Here is a 25,491-nt window from a genome sequence, read left to right as displayed (position 1 = left end):
TTCTGGGGAAAAGGAATACCCCACTCGTGCCACAAGAGGTGTGGGGAAGTCTGGGAAGGGTTGGTGGCACCTGCTGAGCTGCATGTCAGTAGGTGCAAGGCACCTGCTGGGGCTCTGACTCTTGCCTTGATGCAAACTTCACATTCCCCAGGTTAAGAAGTGGCTCTTGGGGCCAGTTGTTGCAGAGGCTGACTGGCATGCAGCACACAGGGTGCTCACAGGCAGCCACCCAAACAATGTGTGGGAGAGGCTGGCAGGGTTGAGTCCCTGCCTTTTATGCCAAGCTGTTTCCTTGCTTGGGTCATCTGGCTGAATGCCTGACACAGGTCCCTGAGCATGTCACAGTAGTGTTTCCACTTCTTGGTTATTGAGTTTTCGTGATGGTGGTGAGGCTGAGATTAAAATGACCAGCCTAGCCCATTAGTGTGATAGGTCCAGCTGTGAGGGCCTGCAAAGCATGTTGTGATGATTGTCATGTGACCCAGTCTGGGCTGCTTGTTAAATACCACTTGCTCTGCCTTGTAGCTCAGGTAATCACCCATGGCTGTTGATACTGCTCTAGACACACATGGTTTGTGACTGCAACTGCCCAGCACCACTATGTTGGGTTAGGCAAATGCAGAAAAGGCTTTATCAATACAGGAGAGTTTGTGCACTAGTATTTGCCTCTAGATACCTTGGTCCTGTTAAAGCTTTGCATAAATATATGCTTATTAGGGTGATGACAGACATACATGGCAAGGGAGAGAATTATTTTGATATTATGGACCTAAGCAAGCACTGACAGCATATATTATTATCTGTATTACTGGGACCCGCGAGCACCAGGAGCCTCTTGTGACAACTTGGTCTCGATGGAGCCACCTGCTAGAGACAGCACACCTTCATTCTTTCCCATGGGCTGAAAGTAATTGTAAGGCTCTAAGTTCTCTCTGCTGATCCAGAGGTCTGGAGAGTAAAATGTCTTTTGCAGCTGCCTCAGCAACTGTACTGTGGCACATGGTGTCTTAAACTCTTCTGTGGGCATGCAGCCCTCAGCACTTGGTGGCACTGAGGTGGACAAGTGAGTCTGATTGCAGAGGAATGACAGATTTCAAATGCAGTGAGTAAAGTTTAAACTAAATAATCTTGTAAATAAGGAACCTTTATGCTGCAGGCTGTACCTGAAGAGCTTGTGAAGGAACTTTTCTTGTTTGCAGAAAAGCTTGGAGGCAGATGGGTCCTGGTACCTCTTCATCACCTCACTTAGCTAAAGCCAGAAAGCTGTTACGCTCTACAGCTGTCTAGTAAAGCCCCATTCCCACATTCAAAATTGCCAGGGGATGTCTACTCAGTTCTCTTTGGAGAAAAAAGAAAGAGATGGCTATAGAAGGTCTTGTCTTTTAGCTCAGAGCTGTATTTACTGAGATTAAGGACCTTTTGCTTAACATTCAGATAGTGTAGGCACCCTGCTTTAGTTTGTTCTTACCTTTGAACAGATGCACAGTGAAATGGCACTATTAACATATTATTCTCATGCAAGATCACCAGATGAACAGAGGACACTAAGATAGGGTGACAGAAGCTTTATCTTTTGATTTTCCTGGGACTATAAGCTCAAAGCTGAAGGGTGAACACATTCCCATGTTCGACCATCACTGGGTGCTTTAGAAATGTTTGCAAGACTATTGGCAAAAGGGTACTCCTAACAGAAGTCACAGCACAAAGCAGTTAATGCACACTGTTCTGATGTTCTTGGATACTCAGGAAAGGCTGATACATGTTTGCTGAGGAAACTGCTGACCAACAAACATGCGAGAACCTTGGTAGGAGGTGCTACAGTCATGTCTGGGGCAGATGAGGGGCATCTAGCTCTTCTGCTCTTGCAGCAACAATGAGCCTGGGCTACATGAAGGTCAGGCGCTTACAGGGTAATATTACAGAAGCAGAATGCTATTGGTACATTAATTTCTGGCAGGAAATGACTTTGAGACTGCATTACCCAAAGGATGTGAGATGAAAACTAACACTACCAGAGCCAGGCTCCTATGCAGGTTTCAGACTGGCTTTGAGCATTCTCAGAGCCCAGTGTCCCTGCTTGTGTCAGCCCTTGAACTCCATGTAGCAAATTGAAAAAAACAATAACCACCACCACCACAAAACCACCTCCTTAATGTTGTGTTGCCCACATTTGTTCCCATGAGGGTATTGTGGAGCCTTTGGCCTGGCTCAGCTTCAGGAGAAGCTTTTGTTGGTGCCTTTGTTTGGGACACATAAGGCCACTAAGGAAGGCCAACACAGCATTGGTGGGGGACCGGCATGGACAGGGCACTGTGAAGAGGCAAGAGCCATCACGTGGCCAAAATGCCATGGCGTGCAACCTCATGAGGCAAAACACCAGTGGTGAGGTGTGCTAAGACATATACCTATGCTGATAGCCAAGTCCTACCTAAGCTTTGGAGTAAGTCAGGAAGCAAACCAGTATTTTCAAGGTGAAGTAGAGAGTTATAATTATCAAATTCCTTTAGTTAAAGCTATCCAATAGGAAAAAAAGAAAAGTACTCTAATGCTGATCCTCCATCTGGTTTTAGCTTCACAGTATCACAGTATAACCAAGGTTGGAAAGGACCTTGAGGATCATCAAGTCCAACCTATCAGCACAGACCCCATGACTAGACCATGGCACCAAGTGCCACGTCCACTCTTCTCTTGAACACCTCCAGGGATGGTGACTCAACCACCTCCCTGGGCAACCCATTCCAATGACAAATGACTCGCTCGGTGAAGAACTTCCTCCTCACCTCGAGTCTAAACCTCCCCTGGCGCAGCTTGAGACTGTGTCCCCTTGTTCTGGTGCTGGGTGCCTGGGAGAAGAGACCAACCCCTTCCCAGCAACAACCACCTTTCAGGTAGTTGTAGAGGGCAATGTAGAGGGCTTCAAACAGAAGCTTGGTTTTGGATTTGCATTTGCTTTGCAGACACCACAGCTTGTGCTTGAGTTAGAAAGGCAAACCTACATTTGAAGCTCGTGGACTGACCCAGGCTCCTCATGCACCTTCCCACAATGAGAAGTGCTTCTCAGGCCAGGTCCTTACATGCCTGCACTCAGCCTGTCCTGGTCACAGTGCTGTTGGGGACACATACACAGTACCACTATTCAAGCCCCTAACTACTCTCTCATAAGAAGGATCCCAGTTCATGTCTCCTTGACATTTCTTTAGGTGAATCACCTAGTCCATATGGAAAAGTGTAGCAAAGAGGCGCAAGGAAAAACAAGAGCTTTGAGAGGAACAGGAGATAGCAGTTTGAGTGAGAAAAGGGAGGGCTGCAGAAAGGAAAAATGAGACAAAAGATACCTCAAGAAACAGGGGAAACTCAGATGGGACTACAGAAGAGTCATTAAGTGGTTAGCCATGGCCACATCAGTCCAGTTAAAGCAATCACTTGTTAAGTGAAAAACTCTTTAGTATAGCATCTAACAGGTAGCTGTTTTTTCCAGGCACAAGAGGATCTAGCCCTTGGTCATAATTGCAAAACACAGTAAGTCTTCCAAGAGCTTTTTAGCTAACTGGGGGTGCTGTGGTTTCTGTGCCAAAGGGACAGGGCTACGAGCATGGAATCTGTATGGATACACAAAGTAGCACAGCAGAGCTGAGGCTGGGAATGACCTTGGTCAGGTCCAGCACAATATCTGGTTGAGTCTAAGAGCTTGTGTGTATGGCTGGGGCATTCCCTGGGATAGAGTTGCACACAGACTTGGGGAACCATAGCTGGCCTTAGATAAATGGTCTTCTGAGTGTTTAGCTGGACCACTTTCAAAAGGTGCATTTAAGAACATCCCGAAGATGCATACGTTATCTGGGAAGAAGCCAGGTACAGAGTTCATCCCTTGCAAAACCTCCTCCCATAGTAATTTATATTAAAAAGGGAGCTTCACTTCTCATTTAACTAAGCTTCCTTTTCAAGCAGCAGAATCACTGATTCTAAAGAGTTTCAGCTTTACGAGAATGATAACAGAATAAAGGACATCAGGGTCTGTACAACACTTTCAACACTTTCAACTGCATGAAAAAAATCCATTCCAAAAAATTACCTAAGAAGCTTTCCAGTACAGTGTGATGGCAACCCGGAGAAGCCGTGCTAATGAAAAATATCTCTGCTTATGATTTCATGTTTTATACCTCTATTAAAAAAAAAGTAACAATACTTCTTTAAGAGGTTTTGCTTGTATAGAAGAGTCTGATAACAAACAACACTTCAAGTCCAGCAGCACAGAAAAACATCTGCAGTGATGGCCATAGAGGACTTCATCCCAAAATGTACCCAGGATAAGAAACAGGGCTTGGGGTTCCAGTGTGTGTGCTGCATAGGGCAAACAAAGTTCTAAGCCTCTGGTCAGAACAGGACCATTTGCACAGCAAAAATTTGGTGCACTTTCTGAGTGCTAGAGGTGTTACACAACACAGGCACTGAACTGTTCTGCTTTAAAAATGTCTCAGAGTGAATTAATGCCCATAATCAACTCAAGCATCTCTGTCGATATCATGAATCATTAAAACCCTCATTTGTAACCCCAAAAGCAAAACTGTTCTCAAAATTAAGTGGAGCTCCCTAGCTACATACTTAAATGAGATAAAAGCAGCAGGACTCTGGTTGATGGATGGTTCCCTTTTAACATCATCAAGAGTGTTTGCTTAAGAGAGGCTCTTTGATCTTACCTCCAACTTTTAAATGTGGTAGAAATCAGCAATCTCCCAAAGAAGACAGATCTCATGGAGACTTCCTAGCTCACAGCACAACCTTCCATGTGCCCGTTAATATCATGTTACTGCGTTTTCCAACTGTTTGGATGTTACTTTAGTGCAACTAAACTAATTCCAAGGTAAACTAATTCCAAGGTTAAAACATATCAGTTTGAGGGTTGCTACTCATGAGGTGCAGGGAGGGAATTTCTAAAGCATTTATCAGCTTTCTGCTGTGTTCTAAACAGAGTTTTGGGTGATGTATATGTAGGACTTTGCTCACTTAGAGATCAAAGGACCAGCCTTCTGTATAATCCATGGTACTGCAGCAACAAACGCTGTATAAGCTGCTATGACAGTGAGACACTAACAGTTTTGCATTGTTAAAAGAGTTCACAATGGAAGACAAGTCATTCACAGGAGTTTTAGAGACTTTATTTATGTATAAACAATTTAAACACTTTGCCATAAATTATCTTTGCCTGTCTCTAGTCTTTGCTTAGCAGCAAATTAAAATTAATATAAAAACTCAATGAACAATTCATACATGTATATTACAAAAAAGTTCTTGTACCAAAGTTCTTATTAGACTTTTTTTTTTTTCTTTTTTTTTTCTTATTTTTTTTTTTTTCCTTTTGTGGTGACTGTAATGTGATTGTCTCAGTTTCTCGACCAAACAAACACACTAATAATTTTTAAATCTGAAACAGTGATTGTGCCTTCTGGCTGATGTATGTACAGGGTGATCTGACGTGGTGCCCATTTGCAATAGTGTAACACAATGCCCACAGCTCTACTGGAACTGATACCAACAAACTACTGAATCTAAACAGACTACACCCTGTAACTGTGTTATACTGTCCACAATGGAAATCTTCAAAGACAAACAGAGTATGAGATTTATTTGTAGTGATTTATAGCCACCATTTTGAATGTAACTTTACACTCTGCCCTCTTTGAATAAGTTAAGCCTCAGGCCAGACAAGTGGAGGGTCAGAGTGCAAGTGTGGTTTTGTTACTTTTAAATATATTTTTTTCTTTACTATTTCCAGTGCGCTCTCACTTGCATTCTCATTGTCCTCCAGTTGCTGCACACAAATCACCCCAAAGTCATGTTTTAAATGCACCTGTATTTTGCTTTAAATGAAAACCTCTTGGATATTTATCAAACAAGCAGTCTGAATCATCTGTGTTTCATCAGCTGGTTAGTGAAAGTGGCCCACTTGGATTTCTTAGTTTGCTCACGTGTGAATGGAGTGAGGTAATACAATACGAGGCCTCCTTTTTGTTTTTCTTTAGACCCAGAACAAGTGGGTAATATTTCAGGGGTACTTTTTAATTTGTATGGTTAGAGTTTTCAGTCTGGCTTTAGTCCACTTCAGGATGTGGTTTTTAATCACTTGAACAGTAGCATCTAACTCAAAAAATATGAGCTTTTTTGCCACTTACTATCCCAGAGTAGCTCAGCCTAGTGCCCCCATTTAGGTCTTCATCTCCTTAGGAGAGGAGATAACAGTTATGACCACTGATTCATCCAGCGAAGGATGACAGCAGGTTAATTTGTTACCTCTTTCCCATTTCATTCTGTCTTAAAAACTGGATGTTGCTGCTACTGTCTGCTAGCTCTGGGTACTGCTCCACAGGCAGGACATAATATCCCTCATAACCTTGAACCCTTCCTGTGTTCAGAAGCTGCTGCTTCTCTCCGTCTGTCCATACACGGCTGCCTTCCCGGCCATCCCGTGCCTTCTGCTGCTCTTTGGCCCAGGCTGATCCCAGGGCTCGCTGCCGAGCCTGGTCTAACACTCTCGCCTTCTCCTCGTCCAGCGTCTCGGGGGTCAGTCCGTAGCGGATGTTGATCAGCAGGGTGGAATGCTGAAATTCAATATTCGTAAACCTTCGAGTCCTCCCGTTGACCAGGAGAGTGGGCTGCGAGACAGTGACGTTGACTCCGCTGTCCAGGACCTTCCGCCCACTGGTCATGGCGAGGGTGACAAGGTCACTGTCAGCCGAGCCTATCTTGACAAAGTAGTGGGTATCCTTCCCCTCGATGCTGTAGTGCATTTTTTCCAGGTAGTGAGCACTGTTAAGGACAGAGGCAATCTTTCTGCTATCGTCTGTGGCTATGCTGGAAATGCCAGTGGTTACACGGCCTTCCTTCACAGCAAACATGATTCCTTTCCCAATGATAGGAGTGGTTGTTGCAAACCAGTGACCTGCTTTTTCTCTAATACTCGCATGTAATCTTTTAGATATCACCTGTCCCTCCAGAGCCATGAAAGCTTGGTTGTGTCTTTCAGTCGTCTGCTGAACTCCTGTAATTAGCTGGGGAAAGTAAAACAAAACAAGAAAACACCAAAGATGATATAGATCTGCAAATACTCATTTCAGAGACCAACATTATCTATGAAAAGTGTCAGTCAAAACATGATGAGAAATCCTGTTAGAGGGTGAGAGGAGCATTTCTTAGCACTGCTGCAGGTAAAGACCTAAGTTTATTGCGATACATATGTTATTAGGATGGTTTTACCCAAGGTACAACAGATGATAAATTACCCTGACAAAGTCTCCCTTTGTCATTGCTAATCAAGTTAATCGAGTTACAACTTGTAAACCAAGGAAGAACTCAATAAAAGACAAACTAATGACATTGTAATTATGATAACAACGAAGGCTGGCAAGAAAGACATATGTTCATTAGTATAAAATCTAGCTATACTCGCTTCATTTTACACTGAAATAAATACTTGGCCGCCTTCTGGAACTACAGAAAAGCCAGCAGGTTCTGTTCATAGAGAGAGACAAACTTGTTGAGAAAAATCATTTAATATTTCTGCCTACCTGCCCATTTTCACATGCTTGACTCTCAGACAACTCGTATGGTGGTGACACAAAGTACATTTTTGCTCTAGGGAAACCAGGAATAATGTTGCTAAGCTGAAATCCAAACATCACCAGCCAGCTTTTGACATCTGTAAGCAGACAAACAAGAAATAAATATATGCAATAAATACAAGAATTTAGGAACTCCACCCTTTGATCTCCTTAAATTCAAGTAGCAATGGAACTTATAATTTCTATGGCACTTTGCAGAATTGTAGCAACTCACCACGAATGGGTGCAGGAAGTAGTGCTTTAAATGTACCCTAAATAGTTCATCACAGATATACTACCTCTGCCATTCTTTTTCCATTACACCACAAGGATTACCCCAACATTTTACTGGCTGCTGTAACCTATGACATGTACTGTAAAATGCTGGTCTAGTAGGCTAGCACTCCTTAAAACATCTGCAAACTCCTTTGGGGGGACACATGGCTCCTCTTCTATGCCCTACTTCTATTAGCTGTTGTCAGGTCTCGGGAGGCTCTGTTAAGCACAGTGAGAAGCTAGACTTGTAATTCAGATGTCTAAATTTAGGCACTATGAACATCCACCTCATCCCTACAGGCCCAGTACAGTACTTTTCTGAAGCTGCATGGGAAGGTTACAGCTCAGCTTGGGGATGAGTCTCGGGAATTTCCAGCCCTGGGCTCAGCCAGTCAAACCTTATCTTCATATATAGGTGAAAAAACCTAGTAACTAAATTAATAACAGTAATTCTCACTCAGCAGGTATTAAGAGCTAATTGTGTATTTTAGTTATCAAAATAATGTTTTCAACAAAAAAAAAAATCTCCACGAATCTGTTTTACATTTCTGTTTCCTGCTGCTTCTCTTTTCTGGCTGTCATGGAGATAAGCAGCAGTGTGGTAGCATGGGCACTTCTCATTTGATTTGGACCCACACTCATGGTAATTTTTGTTTAAAAATCTCTCTCCTGTCTTTCCCAATGGCCTACTATCATCACTGGCCTAGCGTGGCTTCTGATGCTGCTACTACTGCTCTTTTATACAAGGCCAAACTCCATGTGTGAAGAGGCATGACTGTGGCAAGGCACTCTCGGTGCAAGGGGTACTGGCTGAATGTAGACTGCTCCAAGCATGATGTCTGCAACAGATAGGTGCCCAGTGGTCTCTGCTTGCTGCCCACTCACATGCAGAGCACATGTCTGTGCGTACAGGCCTCTGGGGTGTGCTCAGCCACGGCATGGCACCTGCTTGCTCTTGCAAAGCCTCTTTGACCAAAATTTTTAGCACAGGTAATGTTACATCCAAAAGACATCTGGCTGCACAAATCATCTTTTCTTAGCTGTACTGACACAAAATAAGTAGTAAAATGCTCTGCTTCTATGAGAGTATGTGAATGTACCTCCCACCACACAGTGCCTACCATATTTTCCTCTAGCTTTGGGCAGAACAGGGTTACTGCTCATTTTTAAGGCTTCATTTTATTGTATGGTATAAGGAATCCCCTGAACAACTAGGTGCAGCTGCCCTAATTCCACAAAATACCCCCAAACCAACCACGTAAATAAACAAATAAAAAAACCCCACCAATAAAAAAAACCACACTAAAACAACAACAAAACCCCCAAACCAACCAACAAACAAAAATACACAAAAGAGGAGGACCTATATACAAGAAATTAATATTTTGCTTTGCAGCACTGCACTTGCTACAGAAATCCTCTTTCAGCAAAACCCAGGGGTTAACAGTAAGAATGGTCTGGGGAAATGTATTTTGGGTTTGTTTTAAACTGTGACATGTAAGGTGCCACCATAATCACTTCTTCTGCGAGGCAGCCTGTTTAGTCCATACACCAACAACTATTTTCATCACCAATGAAATATTTTTATAGACTAGAATGTGTGTGTGACAATAAAATGCAATATATCTCCCTAGATTTCAGCCAATGGATAAGTAAATTAACGCAATTTCAGAACATAGCAAAATATCCTAAGATGACACTGAAAATCTAAATCAAACAGTAGTGGATAAAAATAGGATTTTTTTTTTTTAATTTAGGTGTGGTGGGTTAACGCCTCTTTCTGAAAACAAAAGAAGAAAGCAGGGTGGAGGGCTTGTGGGTACTTTACACTCCCTGCAGGGCGTTTCCCCCCTGGGAAAGCTGAGTCTGTTCCACTTCCCCCTCCCTGCCCAGCTAGGGTGTAAAAAGCAGGACATCATAGCAGTTGGAGCTCCTTTTTGGCTCCTGCCTCTGCTGGATGAGAGCTACTGCAGCTGCCCTCCTGCTCCTCAGCCACGTGGCCGGACCTGATCCTTTTCCCTGCTGCCTCTGCACCTCCTCAGAGAAAGACTGGTTTTGTATTATTTTTTTTTTCTTCTGTCCCACTCCCATCCATTCTTGTTCCTTGCCCTTGTGAACCTTGTTTTTCCCTGTTATTGTTATATGTATATAATTTGAAGAAAAAAAAAATTATTTGCCTCTCTACTTCCAAGCTGACTCCAGATTGTTGCTTAGTGGATTTGCTCCTTACCCCTTTTTTTTTCCTCCTCTCCCTGTTTGGAGGGAGGAGGTGGGGGGGAGTGGGGAAGAGATTCTCAGCCTTTTCCCATTTGAGCTTTTAACTCTCAGCTAAGGCTCAAACCACTACATTAGGGCAACAGAATTTTAACCCAAGGTAATTTCAGTATTTTCACACTATCATATATAAATCATATACAATCTTCCAGTTGCAAAGTAGCTACAGTAAAATCTATGGTGTGTTCTACATACAGTTAGGTCCCTATTTTCTTATGAAGCTGGCCATGATTTTCCTTGGAAGAAACACACCCTTTTCTTGATATTCAAAGGAATCCTAAAATTAAGACAGTTCCTTTTAAAAAATCATATCCCTGCTCTAATGATTGTACACTGCATATTCAATTCTGGGGGAAAAAAAAAAAAAAGCTTTTCCTGAAGACATTAATTACTTTTCTTTTTAGAACTTGCCAGCAGCTAGTTCAAGCACTGTGTGATCTCAGAGAAAAGTTATTACTAATTATGAAGGTTACTAAGATTTACCCAGTTCCAACCTATGTGATCAAAACCTCATTATTGGTTTTCTTTCTCAGCTCTAACATTCCATAGTCTTTAAAAAGGAAATAATTTTTAAAAAATTAAGACTTTTGTTATAAAGACTAAAGATTATTTGCATGTTAAAAGTTAAATGGGAAAATTAGATCCATTCTTTGTGCTAATTCATAGTGTGCCTGTGGGTTCAGTCAGCAGTTCATTATTAAAGTAGCCGTGAAGGGAAAGGATGATGAGCAGTTCTGATTCCTGATTTTGCAACTAACCTGCCAGTGATTCTTGTAGGTGACTTCACTTTTCTTTACACAGAGTTGGAGTGAACAGATATTTGTACTGCATGAGTTCCATTAGCATAGCAGCACTATGGCAGTGCTGAAAAGAAATAGTTGGGCATTTTTTACTTTTTTTTTCCCCATGACTTATTGTGTCTTCTCATTTGGTGCCCTTCATTCAGGAAGGAGCAGTATAAAAGATGCAGGGCTGGCCAGGCCTGTTCATAGCTCAAAAAGGAAAAAGGCCCAACCTTTATGGGAGGCTCAGCAGACAGGTAGGTAAGGAAGGAAGTCTGATTTCTCTCCCAAATCAGCTTCCAAAACTGTAGTGCTACTTTTAAGACACGTAACAAAGTCTCACCTGTTACATAATTCTTTAGATCCAGTTCATTGCTGAGAGGGTTGTTACTCTTGAACATGTAGAGATTGAAAGGAGCAGGTTCTTTGCCAATGTTTTTCCACATGGTGTAATCAGGAGATGTCCAGCGTCCAGCTAGGACATCATAGTCCCTTTGGGTGAAATGGACGAGTTTGGTTAAAGGATCATACAGCCCTCCGTGGAAACCAATAACCAGCTGGAAATCAGGGTTAGAGTCGTAATAAATCTCCCCATATGCTGTGTACTGAAGCTGTTTGATCATGAGGCCATTAATGCTAAAGACAGCTAATGGAGTGCCGGTGTTATCCGAGGCCACATAATACTCTTCTCCGCTGCTACTCTCCATTGCAAAGAGGTGGCCTTGCAGATCGTAGTACAAAGAGGTAATTTCTGAATTGGAATGATTGTAGACATGAGTTACCCTTGTTGGATTGTGAAGATCAGCGTAAAAGTATTGTAAATGATGCCCCAGGTTAGTCTTACAGGAAGCCCTTCGTCCGAGTCCATCATAACGGTATTGAACACTCCACCCATTTGCTTTGTTGTAAGCTCTTGTTAAGAGTCCTTTGGAGTTGTACTCAAACACATCTGAGCCTCTCTGACACAGGAATCCATCATCATCAATTTTGTAGGGTACGTCACCTAGGCGCGTAATCCTGTCTCTCAGGTCATAGCGCAGAGGCATCAGCCGGACACTGTTTCCAGGATTCAGGAGATGAAGGTTTCCATTCAGATCATAACTGTAACGCCAGGTTGGCCTATCATTTACTGCTACACTTTGCAGCTGCCCATCTCCATCGTAGTCATAGGTGTACTTGGTTGTGTTGGCATAGGGACCAAGTTTCAGTTCTCTTTTAGTGACCCTTCCCATGCTGTCATATTGTACAGTCATCCAGTACATCAAGGATCTGAACATTTCGTACTGAACCTCCTTAATGCGTCCATGGGTATCAAAGTGTTTGCTCAGTGTCATAACTGCTGTAGTAATAATTTGATTTATATCATAATAAATAACTCCAAATTTGCCAAAATGCTCTACTTTGCCAGAAATCTCATCATAACGGTAAAGATCAACTGGCAGAGGTGTCTCACTTATTATGGGTTTGATGCTTGCGATTCGAAAGCTGTTATCATGATAGGTATAGTCAAACCTTGCATTGACCATACCTTCTTCAGAGAACCTGTAGATTTGTTTGTCCACGAGAGGACCAATTTTACGGTAGCGAATTGTACAAGAAAACCCTCCACTTTGCAAGTTCACCATTTTTAGAACACCAGCAGTTTCATCATATCCAAAAGTAACAGCAGTGCTGTCATAAACTATTTCAGACAATTTAGATAGTTTTCCATACTTGTAGAAGACTTGCCGACCAGTACCTAAAAACAGTGTTTTCAAAATCCTCCCATCATCACTGTAATCAAAAATGATGGAGGCATTGCTTTCAGGAGGGTTATAAATGTTCCTGATGTAGCCAACAGAGGTGTGAGTTGACATGCTGTGCCGAGCAACGCTAGGCATGGTGACAGCGTGAAGGCGGTCTGAAGAATCATACTCAAAGATGTACTGGCGTTGACTCTGAAGCAGCAGCACCATTGACTAGAGGGAAGACATTTAATACACAGTTACTAGTTTTCAGCACGTGAGCTCTCAGAGGGCATGAAAGAACAGAAAAGTTTACTGAAGAGGCTCTAATTCTAACTGAATAAAAAGAGAATTAAATACGTGAGTTGGGGACACAAAACTGCTCAGAAATATTGTCAGGTTACCAGATGTTGGGATCTGCTTCTTAGAAATCAATATGCTGTCACTCCAGAGACAGTGAAAGTTCAGAACCTGTTATCTACCCTCCCTTTAGTAGGATTTTTTTTTTTTCCCTGAGAGATGCAGAGTTAGATAAATGACATGATTTATCTTTCTGCTAGCAGTTGTGATTCACAGCTGTTACTGTGAAACATGCAAGCAACTAAGCAGAGAACATCAGCTCTGGTTTGCTTAAAACAACAGATTCAAAGAAGGGAAAGGGAAAACAATATGCAGTTTTAAATTATTAAAGACAATGTCATGATTAAGGTGTCTTAATTAGGCTAAATGAAAATGCATTACAATACTTTCATTTAATAATAATTAGAGATGAATTACCTGTTTCTACATGAACCTTCTGTCAGGTTTACTCATGCATTTTTGGTCTTAATTAAGCACAATTCATTGTGTTAGTTTATGCCATTATATGGCAGCATAACCACTTTCAGGAAAATACTCAAAGACACAAACATGAATGAAGTATTTCCCATTAGAAATTAGTCAAATTTAGTTGACTAATTGAAAAATAAGGAAGTCTGATACCAAGGACAGAGGGATTCTTAACAGCTGGAATATGTCACATTTTAGATAGTTGTGTATGTCTGTCATGTACAGAGCTGAAAATTAAGCCAAACAGTACTTTGCCTCTTTGTAGCTATTGTCTGAACACCACCTACTTTTTCTAGATAGGTGTAGCTCCAGACTTTGCCATCTGCAAACATGCGTGATATGATCCTGCCCTGCTTATCGATATCTGTCCTTTCGCTCATGGCACCACGCTGCAGCCCAGCCAGGCGCCCGTTGAAGAAATAAGAGACGTTGACAGCAGCCAGGCCACTGCTAGGCAGCCAAAGGAAAGGCCGTCCTAGCTGGTCGTAAATTATCCTCAGCGTAAATTTCCGGTGATCATCATAGATTTTTTCCGTGCGTATGTTCCGGTCGTAATCAATGGACAGTAAATTTCTTCCATGCACCTATGGAATGAAAGAAGGCTGCACTCAGTGAGCAGTGGCTACTGCCTCTGTGGATTTTCAGTGTGAAAAGAGCATGCACAAAAGAGAACTCAATCTCCCCACAGGACATCTTCCTATTAACTGGCTTTTGCTTTCTGCTTCTCTGTATATTAAAATATGTAACCTGGAGTGTTTTATTGGGCTATATCCCATCTCCCTGCAGCAAGGGAGCATCTAACAGAGAAAGCCTTTCCTTGTGTCAGAACAGACAGACATACTGTACACCTGTGCAAAGCATTGGCACTTAGCAGAGAAATGAATTATTAACAAAGAAATTAATTATTTGGCATAGAAGGATTTTTTCCACTGCTGCCATCAGCAGTTCTTAGCCTTTTTCCCTACAGTGACTCCAAGAACAACAGAAGATACTAAAATGTTGTGCCTTCATTGAGATTTAGCCACTTAGGTTCTGTAGCTGCAACACTTTGCTTATGAATGAATTCATGTAATGTTTTCTTAATGTACTTTACACATATTCAATAGATGCCTTGGCAATCTGATCACTTGAGATAGGTTTTATTTCTTGTGACTGAAAATCCTGATCATACAGGCTGGGAAAGTTGGACTTTTTGTTTTGAGAAACAAAAGTGTTAAATAATTAGGTTTTTTTTCTTTTTCTTCTCCCCCCCCCCAATTTTTCAGTTTTAATTTTCAAATGCAAGTACAGCAGGAAGTGTTTCAGTCCTAGATTTTTATTTTCTTTTTTATAAAAGAGCAAAACAAAACCAAAGGAGCATTAAGAATGCTAAATGGAGAGGCTTCTAGTGAGAGTGCTATAATGAGAGATACATAAATATATTCACTGGAGGCTAAGCCACAGAATTCAGGCTAACGCTGTAATCTGTTAAGCTTCTTAAGTAATTTAATTGTAGATGTATCATTAATAAAGTAGAAGTCTTTAAATTAGATATAATTTGAGAGCAATGACTACTTAAAAAGTATTCATCAGTTTCTGGAAACTTGGTCTCCAGCTTATATTTTACAGTCACTTTGATTAAGAAATGTTTTCTCTGTTTCAAAATTAAACTGCACATCAAACAACATGTAAATTAACCCTCAGCCTTTTTTCAGGACATAAAAGTTATTCTGAGATATTTTCACTGGCAGGGGTAGACCAAATTCCCATCCCAACCAACTCTCTAGGAATTCAGTGATAGAGAAAGCAAATTTTCAATTAATATGATTTTGTGTTTGCAAAAAAAATGATTATTTCAAATTATCTCTCATTATCTTATTTTTTCCCCCGTTAGTAAAATTTAGCTCTTTAACTGTTTGCATTTCCTCAGTGAGCAATTATTAGAAAAAGCTCTTTTCTGTAGTTTTCCCAAAGGTCAACCCAGCAACACCATCTCCTATGATTCAAAGAAAAGACAGTTTATTTGTTTGTTTTTGAGTACACATTGGCAAAATAAGTAATATTCTGTCCCCTGTTGTAAAGGAAACAAAGCCAGGGAAGCCAAACTTCACAGCAGTATTTTCTCAACTGGTTACTCTAGGTCCTACTCTAGTAGAATCAGTCCTGGTAACAGAAAGGTATCAGAACCCTTTCCTTGACAGAGCTCTTGAGGGAAGCAGAAGAGATCTTTCATTTCTCAAAAACATTTAAAGGGTAGCTGTACAGCTGAAAGATCTTAATTTCTTAAGGACACACAGATATTCTAGAAAGAAAAAAAACAAACTTCAGAAAGATTACAAACTGAATTTTAGCCTCCATTACAGCAGCTGCGACTGCAATCTACATACTGGAGGTCCAGGTATCCTCCCTTTTCTCAAAAACATGGTAAAGGTTTCATCAGTCTTCTTGCCATAGAAAACTAAAGTACTAGGGTTCTTCTCATGCCTACTGAGACAAGAGCTGCACAGGCACACAAACACCTCACCTAGAGATAAAGAAGCATCTGCTTAGATAAATCAATAACTTAATTTTAATTTGTAAAATAAGCAAAACCCGACAGTGTAATTGTAGTGTCACGTTAATGATGGAGAAATCCAAGCAGATGAGTAACTCCCACTCTTCCTGGGAATACTATGAACACTATTACAAGTATTATGACTGAAGACTACCTAAAAAGGTCTGTCTTTGTTCTGCTACCTACATGTGCATCTGTTTCTTCCTTGGCTGCTGCTGAACACGTGGCCCTTGGAACAAGCCCTTTGTGCCTTGAGTAAAGGTCTTGCAACTTATGTGATGTCGCACTGCAACAAAAACTCTTCAGAAGAGAATGCTATCAAGACTTTACCTGAAACCACCACAAGACGCTGAATGTGTGGTGCATAAAATAGCAACAGACAGTAAGTGAGGGACAATACAAAGGTGAAGTGCAGGTCTTCCTTTCTCAGATTGATGAAGTCTGCCCAGGTACGTGTGCAGAGATCAGCAGGTACTGCTGTGATGTGCCTACATCACGAATAAGCAGAGGTGGGGGCCATGGGTAGCAGCACTACCTATGGTTCATGCTGGAAGGGGCCTTTAAAAGTCATCTAGTTTGACCACCCTGCAGTGAGCAGGGACAGCTGCAACTACAGCAGGTTGCTCAGAGCCTCAAACAACCTGACCTGGAAATTTCCAGGGATGGGCCACCTACTTCCCTGGGCAACCTGTGCCAGTGTGTCACCACCCTCACTGTAAAAAATGTCTTCCTTCTACCTAGTCTAAATCTCCCTATTTTAGTTTAAAACTATCACCCCTTGTCCTATCACTACACACTCTACTGAAATATCTCTCCCCATCTTTCTTACAAGTATGCTTTTAGTCCTGAAGAAAAGGGCCTGGGCTCCAGTAAGTACTTCTAAGAGATGAGTCCCCTGTACTATCAAGCCCTTTCAGTAATACTTGACTCTGAACTGGGGATTTAGGAGATGGCTGCACACGCTCTGGATACTTCTGCACCAGTGTACCCTGTCTGTACTGCTTTGTACCCCAGCTGTCCCAGCTGCCACACCCACCCTGCCTGCCACCTGCTCCCCACAATGTTCCAACACTCTTGCTCTATTTCATTCACTAAACAATTTATAAAGATGAATTAGAATAAATGAGATGCAAATAAATTCTCTGTTTTCTCCCTCATTTTCAAATTTCATTTCCAGTCCACTCAACCTGTTATAATCTCTTAGTGATTTTCATTTAAAAGAGCTAAATGGATATGTGATTATTGTTACAGGAACTAGCACCAGACAATTAAATGTTGAGGTGTTGCTAGATAAAGCAGTGTTTTGATTTGCATAAACATGATGCAAGAAAACCCATCTCAGGCAAGGCTTCAGTTCTAAGACGTGTTTAACTTCAGCTAATTACCACAAGTACCTCTATTAAATTTATAGTATTGAGAGTTAGGATTTCAGCAATTTCATTTCAGGACCCTATTTATTTTTATTTTGAACATCCAGTCAAAACACAGTGCTGATCTATTTTCTACTTCTAATCACATTCTGCAGGTCAACACATCAAAAATCAATTATACACCCATGAAATTTAGTCATTAAGGATTAGCTGCTAATCTCATTCCATTTCTTGTCCAACCTTCCCCCTCTTCCCAGTAGGTGCATCCTAAGCATTTGTGAGAAAAATGAAAGGCTTGTTAATTCAGCATTGTGAATTAGATGTTAAGCAATAGGGAAATGCCAGCATTTAACATCTTGAGTCTTGCTTTTTTTTTGTACATTACTACATAATTGTTTACATATATTGCATTTAACATATAATCTTTAACACAGAGAACTGTATCTTATGTCCAGTGTTGCTGAAATAATCATTTAAAGACCTAGGTCTGGCTCAGTGCTACCTTTGCTTTCTGCTCAGTATCTCAAAGCCCTTCCCAACCCGTGCACACTGAAGCATCAGTGAAACTTTAGATACTTAAGGGGTGAAAACCAGGCCAACTAAGCAGAATGGGATTAATCTGGTTGCAGCAGATCTTTAATTTGGCAGGGGATGGATTACATGACCTGAGTGTCTTTCTTATCCTATGCTTATGACTTTGTAATTATGGCAATTATTTTCCAATGGTGCCATTTGGGAAAGGGAATAAACACAATATGCCCATCTCAGTGAATCTGTAGGGGGATTTTACAGAAGCAGAATGTAACTGTGCAAGCTGTAATTGTGTTTGCTCCCTGGGACTAGCTGTGGGAAGCGTGCCATAGCATTTTTACAAATAGTGAGTGGTCAGATATATTTTTCCCCCTCACCTTCAGAAGCAGAGTGACATGCAACAATATTCTGGGTATTTTTACCAGCCTCTTTTAGAAAAGTTTTAATAATGAAGCTTCTATAGCTGATTGCAGCAGTTGATCCCATGCACTTAACTGACCTCTCAAACAAAGGAAAGACTGCCATATCAAAGACAATCCCAGAGTTGTACATTTTTAACAACCCAAAGTAGGAAATGTATGCCATTTAAAATGGAAAATTAATTTTCTGTCCACAGAAGAAAAGATCAGAGTCTACTTACCCTGAGCTTTCTTCCAAACACAGTCACTTTGCCTTTAATCTGTTCCTTCCTCAGACGCCATTCAATTGAGTTTAAACCATTTTCCATTGGTAGAGAAATATTACATCGTCCTATGGTGGGAGTCACAGTCCCAGCCAGGACATGAGGTTCGCTGTGAAAGCTAATGCTCATGCCATTGGCATACATCACTCTCAGAGTACCATTATTACAGAGCTGGTAGCTGTTCCTCACTTGATCTACAGCAATAATGAAAAGAAAATAACTTAGCTGCTCCTGTCATAAAGAAAACATATAGCTTAATTTGATTGGGTTTTTATTGCACTCCTGTTGATGTTAAATGAAGTCACCCTGCAATTACCTCTTATGTGGTACTATGGTGGAAATTACAGATGTTACTGAGTCACGTAAAGAATAGTAGTGTAACAGTGAGCCTGCATAGAGATACTGTGTTTATTTTGTTGTGTTTCCCCCTCAGCCTTAATTGTGAATCAAAATGCACAGTGATATGTGTTCAACCACATAATTTCTTTCTAAAATGAATAAGAACTCCTGAAAACAGAATTGCTGGGTGAACAACAAAGCACTCAACTTCAGGATAAAAAAAAACAAAAGCAAACACTGCTGGACTCTAGGGGCTGGGAAGAAGTAAGCACCTCTTCTTGTTATTTTCCTCTGTTTAAAAACTATGTCCATGCAGAGGCTTTGTACAGAATTGCTGTTTGGCTTTAAAAAAAAACCAGCAACACAGGCTGGCATCCACAGCTGCCTGCCTTCCTGCCACCCCACCAGAAGTCCACTGGCCTGATGTGCACACCCAACCTCTTGGCTGTCAGAGAAGAGTTACCAAAGTAATCCCAAGCAGTTTATGGCTATGTAGTTCACCAGCTGCTTGACACAACCAAGCCCATTCTCTGCCAAGATGGAGAGCTACAATGTGCAACTGTCACCAAAGCATCAATATTTGTCTGACAGGACAGCATCTACCTAATTAATCATCTGGTATAAGAGAAATAAAGCCTTTATAAACAGACATGTCATGGTACAATAGTCTATAAATGCTGACATTTATGTCAGGAGGAGACTATTGGTCGATGATGATATTCTTATTCCAGTGACACTGTATCTTAGCTAAAAAAACCCATCACTCACCAAATTTCTTTCAGTCTGTCTTTGATAACCGTTTCCATTTCATCAGACACAATGCCTGGGTGGTGCTGGAAAGCTCTATATAAACATTTAACCACTTTGTTGCTGATCACTCCTGCAATTCTTGGACTGTAACACTGTTCTTGGAAGTGCCAGCTATGGTGCAGGATCATCCACTGCCCTGATTGTTCTATGTTTTATTTAGTGCTAGTGCACAAATTTGGAAGATTTCCTTTCTAAAGGTAGAAGGGCTGCTGAGCCTCTCTCTAGAAGGATCTCTACCCAAGCAGCCAACATGCAGCAGTCAGACTGCATCTCTGCAGCACTCAGACTGCATCTCTGCAGCACTGAAGTCAGAACCAATTTTGCAGTGAAGTACAGAAACTATGCCAGTGGGTAAAGCAAAACTGATTCAAGAGGCAGCAGCAGGACTAACTTAGACCAGCAGATAATGACGTATTTGACACAAAGCATGACTCTTACCTGTCCTGAAGACCTGTCATTTTAGGGCTTTATGGGAGTCTTGCAAAACTTACAAATTTTCCCCCTGCTCATGAGTGTACTAATGACACAAATCTTTCATAAATTGATTTCTCAAGTTGTGTGTGTGGTTAGGAGATGTGCTGAGAAGTGTGCTTTGGTACCTTGAACAACTGTATAGGAAGCCTCCACAGAGGAGAGATTTGTGATGACTGTGACATCGTCATCCCGATTAGAATTCTCAATGTCGATGGTAATAGACTTTTCCATCTCTCGATGAAGGCTAGTTACCACTCCAGTGGGACGTGTTACATTGGTCAGACGCCCTTCATGATCATAGCTAATGGAAAAGTTAGTGAGAGCAAAAAAAGCATGAGGATATATGTTCAATACCCAATGTATTAATAATGCACCGCATTTGTGCAAAGAAACCCCAAGTGAAACAGCTTATCAAGAACATCCTGGCCATACCTATTTCTCTCTTCTTGAAAGAGTCTCTAATGATGAAATAATAATTTTTAGAGATACTGCTCTCAACTACATGAGTGTAAATCTAGGCCAGCATATTTTAAATTATGAAATTAATTGAATTATTACACTTCTACAGACTGATATTTGGCTCAAACAATTACAATTTCTAAATTAATCTGTATTTCAGTAGTTGCCTTTCACTCTAAGGAGGTGGACTTACACAATTGCATACATGGCACACTTGCAAGAGATTACTTAGTGGAAACTATTAAGTATGGTCTTAAGTGACATATCAAGGAGCAAACTTGCCATAAGAGATTAAAAAAGACATCAGCTTGAGAACATAATTGTTTCATTTAGATCTTATCTGTCGTATTGAACTGTATTTTGGGGTCAGTCTTTTGGCTCATAAAGATGAATGATGAGAGGTCAAATCACAGGATAGGTTGGAGTTGCACAAAGGGCAGCAGTCAGCACTCAGAATATACCTTAGAAGATGCAAAAAAAGGAAAAAAAAAACCCACACAGAACAAACAAACAAATAAAACCACCACAAAAACACACACACACACACAAAAATCCCCAGAAAAACCCCCAAAAACCAAACCAAAACCAAGCCAAACCAAAAAAACCCAACCAACCAAAACCAATCTAACAAACAAACACAAAAAAAAAAGAAAAGAAGAAAAAGGGCTCTCCATGACTTTATTGAGTTAAATTTATTTAGAGGTATAAAGGGGGGGAAGAGAAGGGAAAGAAAAAAGCTGCCTGAAATCAAATGATACTGTTCCTCCCTTTCCTTTAGTATGCTACGTATGTATGCTAAAGAAGCAATCTCTTGGATCTTAAGGGCAAGAAATGTGGACCTGAAACAAAATCAGTATTCCAGTCTGACACTCTGCTTGCTGCAATTCTCTGCTTGTGCAAGAGTCTCTCACCCAGCCGCTACCAAAGTGCACATACTTCTAAACAGCGGAAAGGCAAGAAAAAATGTCCTGTGTAGATAAAGGAAAAAGTTTAGGTAGAGATTGAAACCAACTGGTCATCCTTCGAATGAAGAAATCCAGGGAGTGGGAAGCCTGGAAGAGAACTGGTAAATCCATTGCACTGCCTGAGAGTAACAGAAGAGAAGAGGAGCACATTTAGTATCACAGAGCTAGCCGAGTTCTTTGTATGTTGTGGTTAGCTGTAAAGATGAAAAAAAAAAAATAATCAATGCTTTCAACATGACTTTTTACAATTAAATCATTTAGAAACCTTAAAGCAGGTCACTTGAACTGTACAGCACATCTCCCAAATTAATACACAGATTGTCTCCTCAGTGAATACAAATGTGAAATATAACTTTGAAATCCGTTGCAAATTGTTGCACCTATTCAACTGAATATTTAAGAGGAAGGAAAAAAAAAAAAGAAAAAGAGAAAGAAAAAAAAAAATCACCTGTGGAGCACCAAGTCGTACCAGGCCCAACAGAATATTAGGCAAAGAGCAAACCATTAACACAAAGCATGATGGAAGCAATAATAGAGTGTAAGGAGTGTAAAATGTATTATTAAAAGGAGTCAATAATAATATCTGTTCTTTTAAGCAAGTCATGATCAAATGAAGATTCAGGAGCATGATTTTTCCTAATAGAAGTCACACACACACACATAGATATATATAATTCATACATGTATTAACCATATTGACAGGATACTGGATAAAAGAAAACGTGTTGAGATAATCTATGAAAAGGGATTGGTTAAGTCTATGTAAAAGTCTTCACAAAAAAATACTGCAAAGCACTTGTAAAGCAGAGGTGAGGGAAGTATTTGATCAGGTCAAGCATCCATCTAGCAAAGAAAAAATAAAAGTCCAAAAAATGGACAGTTTCAAAAATCTCAAGGTCACCAATGTCTATATGTGGACTACTTTGGTACATTTTGCCATTAGCAGAGTGATTAAGAGAATATGTAGCTGTCAAATATCACAGAAGAGACAATGTTATTCAGGAGAAACTAGCAAAGTCCATGAGTGGCTTTAGCATGACTATGCAGGGCCTGGTGAACATACAAGAGAAATGGGTGGAGAAATGCCCCATCAGCAAATATATTTTAGGCAATGCAAATGAGACATGAATTTACACTCTTCATCCACATTGCTGGGGTTTTAATTAATGCAGAAAAAATTCCCAGGGATTGCTGTGGGCTACTCACTGAAAATCTCTGTTCACAGTGCAAGGGCAGTTTAAAAAGTAAATATGGATGAGGACATAGGGACTGTAACAGAAAAAAAGAAAATATTCTAATGATATTTCTAGAAATTGGTGTTTTGCCCTCCTCCAAGGAGCCTACATCCCAGTGCTGGGAACGATTTCTGAAATCAGCAATGGCAGGGAATTAAAAGGGTTTATAAGCAAAGGAAAGACACACTTAAAGTGACATGTACAAAAGTACACTCTTGAAGATTTGCAGATAATTTAGCTAGGCATATAAAAAGCTGGCTATACACACTGCAATACAAATGCATAAACCTGCCATTTCTACTTTACCTGTTGCATCAATATTATCCTATTTTAAACAGTACCTTGACAGCAAAAAAAAAAATGTAAAATTGATAAAAACTTTTATGCACTAGAAAATTTAGAAGTGACACATTATTGAAGGGATTTACTTCGAAAAAATGTAAGCATTATGTGAGAGCAATTGCTTAGAAGAACACACCACCTAGACACTGATCTGAATAAAGGGAATAAAGCTATGTAGGAATTAAATAGTTATACCTTTTGTCTTCGTGACATGAACTCAGGTCTAATGAAGTAAAAAAAAATAAAAATTGCCATGGCAAATAAATTGATTGACCAGGGACAACCTGATGTCCTTCAGAAGCAGCCACTACATGCCACAGTCTGTGACACAGCATCAGGCTAGAGGGGTCAGATCTGATAAGCCAATCTTCCGATCTTCAGCTGAGGTGGGTTTTGGATACACTGCAATTTCTGAGCTTTGGTTACTGACTTCAAGTTAGAGTTAAGCCTCTGTCACAGGCTTTTCTGCTCATAAAATTAGAAGGGGAGAGATCCTTTCTTAATCCTAGTACCTTAAAAAAAACAACAGTGTAACATTGTGCCCACCCACTCACTAACATATTGCTAATTGGGACCAAGTCTCCCAAGCAGGTAATGGTTTCCAAGGCTGTGATTGCCAGGACACCTCTGGGTAATGCCAGCCACCAGCAGACAAAAGCTGTGGGCTGGTTCTGCCTGCAGCCTGGAGATGGGGCCTGACAGCCCAGTGACACTGATCCCACCATAGCCAGCTTGCATGTGCTGGGCCACCAAATGCAGCTACAGTAGCTCAACCATAAGACACAGCTGAGCACTTATCTGTCATCATCCCAGATAGCCACAAATGTCTGACCTGTGCAGGCCTTTAGAGGGCTTCTACAAGGCTGCACTCCCATAACCAGTATTATGGCACCTCTTCATCTGCTTGTATCACTTGAGAAAGTACCACCAAAGCAGGTGAGGGTGGTGAGGCACTGGAACAGGTTGCCCAGGGAGGTGATAGAAGCCCCATCCCTGGAAGTTTTTAAGGCCAGGCTGGATGTGGCTCTGAGCAACCTGATCCAGTGTGAGGTGTCCCTGCCTGTGGCAGAGTGGTTGGAACTAGATGATTCTTGAGGTCTCTTCCAACCCTGACAACTCTATGATTCTATGATGCAGCTTTTATTGTTTGCATCCCAGTCACCTTTGAGGTTTGAGATGTGTGTCATGTACAGTACTGCAGGAAGAGGCAACAGCAGCTTTTGGCTAACCACAGAGCAGGGCACAGTGCAGACATTTACACATATCCCTATTTTCTCTGCCTTATAAAAACCATGCAAATTCAAGAAGAAAACTGCAGCATTCTCTTAGGATGCTCCCAAGACCATGCAAATTCAAGAAGAAAACTGCAGCATTCTCTTAGGATGCTCCCAAGACCAAGTGGAATACCACTGAGGACCACTTCAAAGATCTGTGCTTCATGCCCAAAACCAAGCTTAAATTGCCCTATGTGAGCCTGCTGGTAGTTGTCACATTACTTAAGCCTGTTCCTGCTGCAAATAAACTGTGTGTATACAAACATTATATAATGAATATACCTATGGAGTGTATATCCACACCCACACAGAAGAAGAGTTTGTGCATGCATTTCTCTGCATACACATGTGTGCCTGGGTGTACTGCACCAAGTTAATTGCATGAGCAATTCCAAGGCACAGTTTCAGACAAAAGAAAGGAATAGAGCCAGTAAGCTAGCATGGCACTTCAACACCTGGTTGATAAAAATGCACTACAATACATTTTTCCTAAGAACTCTAGTTCATGTAGTATTTTACTACTTCAAAGATACTTGTTCTTTTCCAGTTCTGCTGCCATATTAACAGTTTGGGGTATTGATTATCTCTGTATGAATGTAATGGCACAGAAATGTACCATTTTGGGGGGGCTAGGTATTCATTTAATCTTCAGTTGATATTAACTATAGCTACCAAAATAAACTGCGTAACGATGAATACTACGCCACTTAGAGCTGCTTCAAAGAATGAATAGGAACCAAAAACCAGTGTTGAGTGACTTATGGCCTGTGACTGCTTAGGTTTGTACGTTTGATTTAAAGTATCCTTATAATCTTATTAATAAATCTCTGAACTGTGGGGGGTGCATGAGATGACAAGGCATATTAAGGAGTTACTGCAAGTCAGCTGCTTAGGATAAACCTAAAGGAGATGCATTTATTTTTCTGGTATTTTGTAATTAGTATGTAAAGTTTTAAATTACTGAAATTACTCAATTGAGTAATGAGCAATTAGATTAC

General features: G+C 40.8%; 1 protein-coding gene across 17 annotated transcripts in view; it reads right to left on the bottom strand.

Annotated features, from left to right (window-relative positions):
- Positions 1-4,920: 4,920 nt before the first annotated feature.
- Positions 4,921-25,491, bottom strand: part of TENM2 (teneurin transmembrane protein 2) — a 686,412-nt gene continuing 665,841 nt past the window's right edge. For 14 of the 17 annotated variants that reach the window (XM_068158288.1, XM_068158315.1, XM_068158323.1 and 11 more), the window contains 6 exons: positions 20,344-20,519; positions 18,554-18,789; positions 13,767-14,063; positions 11,271-12,885; positions 7,563-7,693; positions 4,921-7,046 (listed from right to left, as the gene is read on the bottom strand). In XM_068158288.1, coding sequence (XP_068014389.1) covers positions 6,285-7,046; positions 7,563-7,693; positions 11,271-12,885; positions 13,767-14,063; positions 18,554-18,789; positions 20,344-20,519 — 3,217 coding nt within the window. In that variant the 3' untranslated portion in view covers positions 4,921-6,284. The remainder of the gene's footprint in view (positions 7,047-7,562; positions 7,694-11,270; positions 12,886-13,766; positions 14,064-18,553; positions 18,790-20,343; positions 20,520-25,491) is intronic. The other 3 variants (XM_068158425.1, XM_068158415.1, XM_068158434.1) reach the window with 2 other exon arrangements.

The sequence above is a fragment of the Melanerpes formicivorus genome, unplaced genomic scaffold (assembly GCF_026170545.1).
Source record: "Melanerpes formicivorus ecotype bairdi unplaced genomic scaffold, bMelFor1.0.p_v2 SCAF_2, whole genome shotgun sequence".
Lineage (NCBI taxonomy): Eukaryota > Metazoa > Chordata > Aves > Piciformes > Picidae > Melanerpes > Melanerpes formicivorus.
Note: the sequence above shows the minus strand (reverse complement) of the source record. Positions and strands in the feature narration are given on the sequence as shown.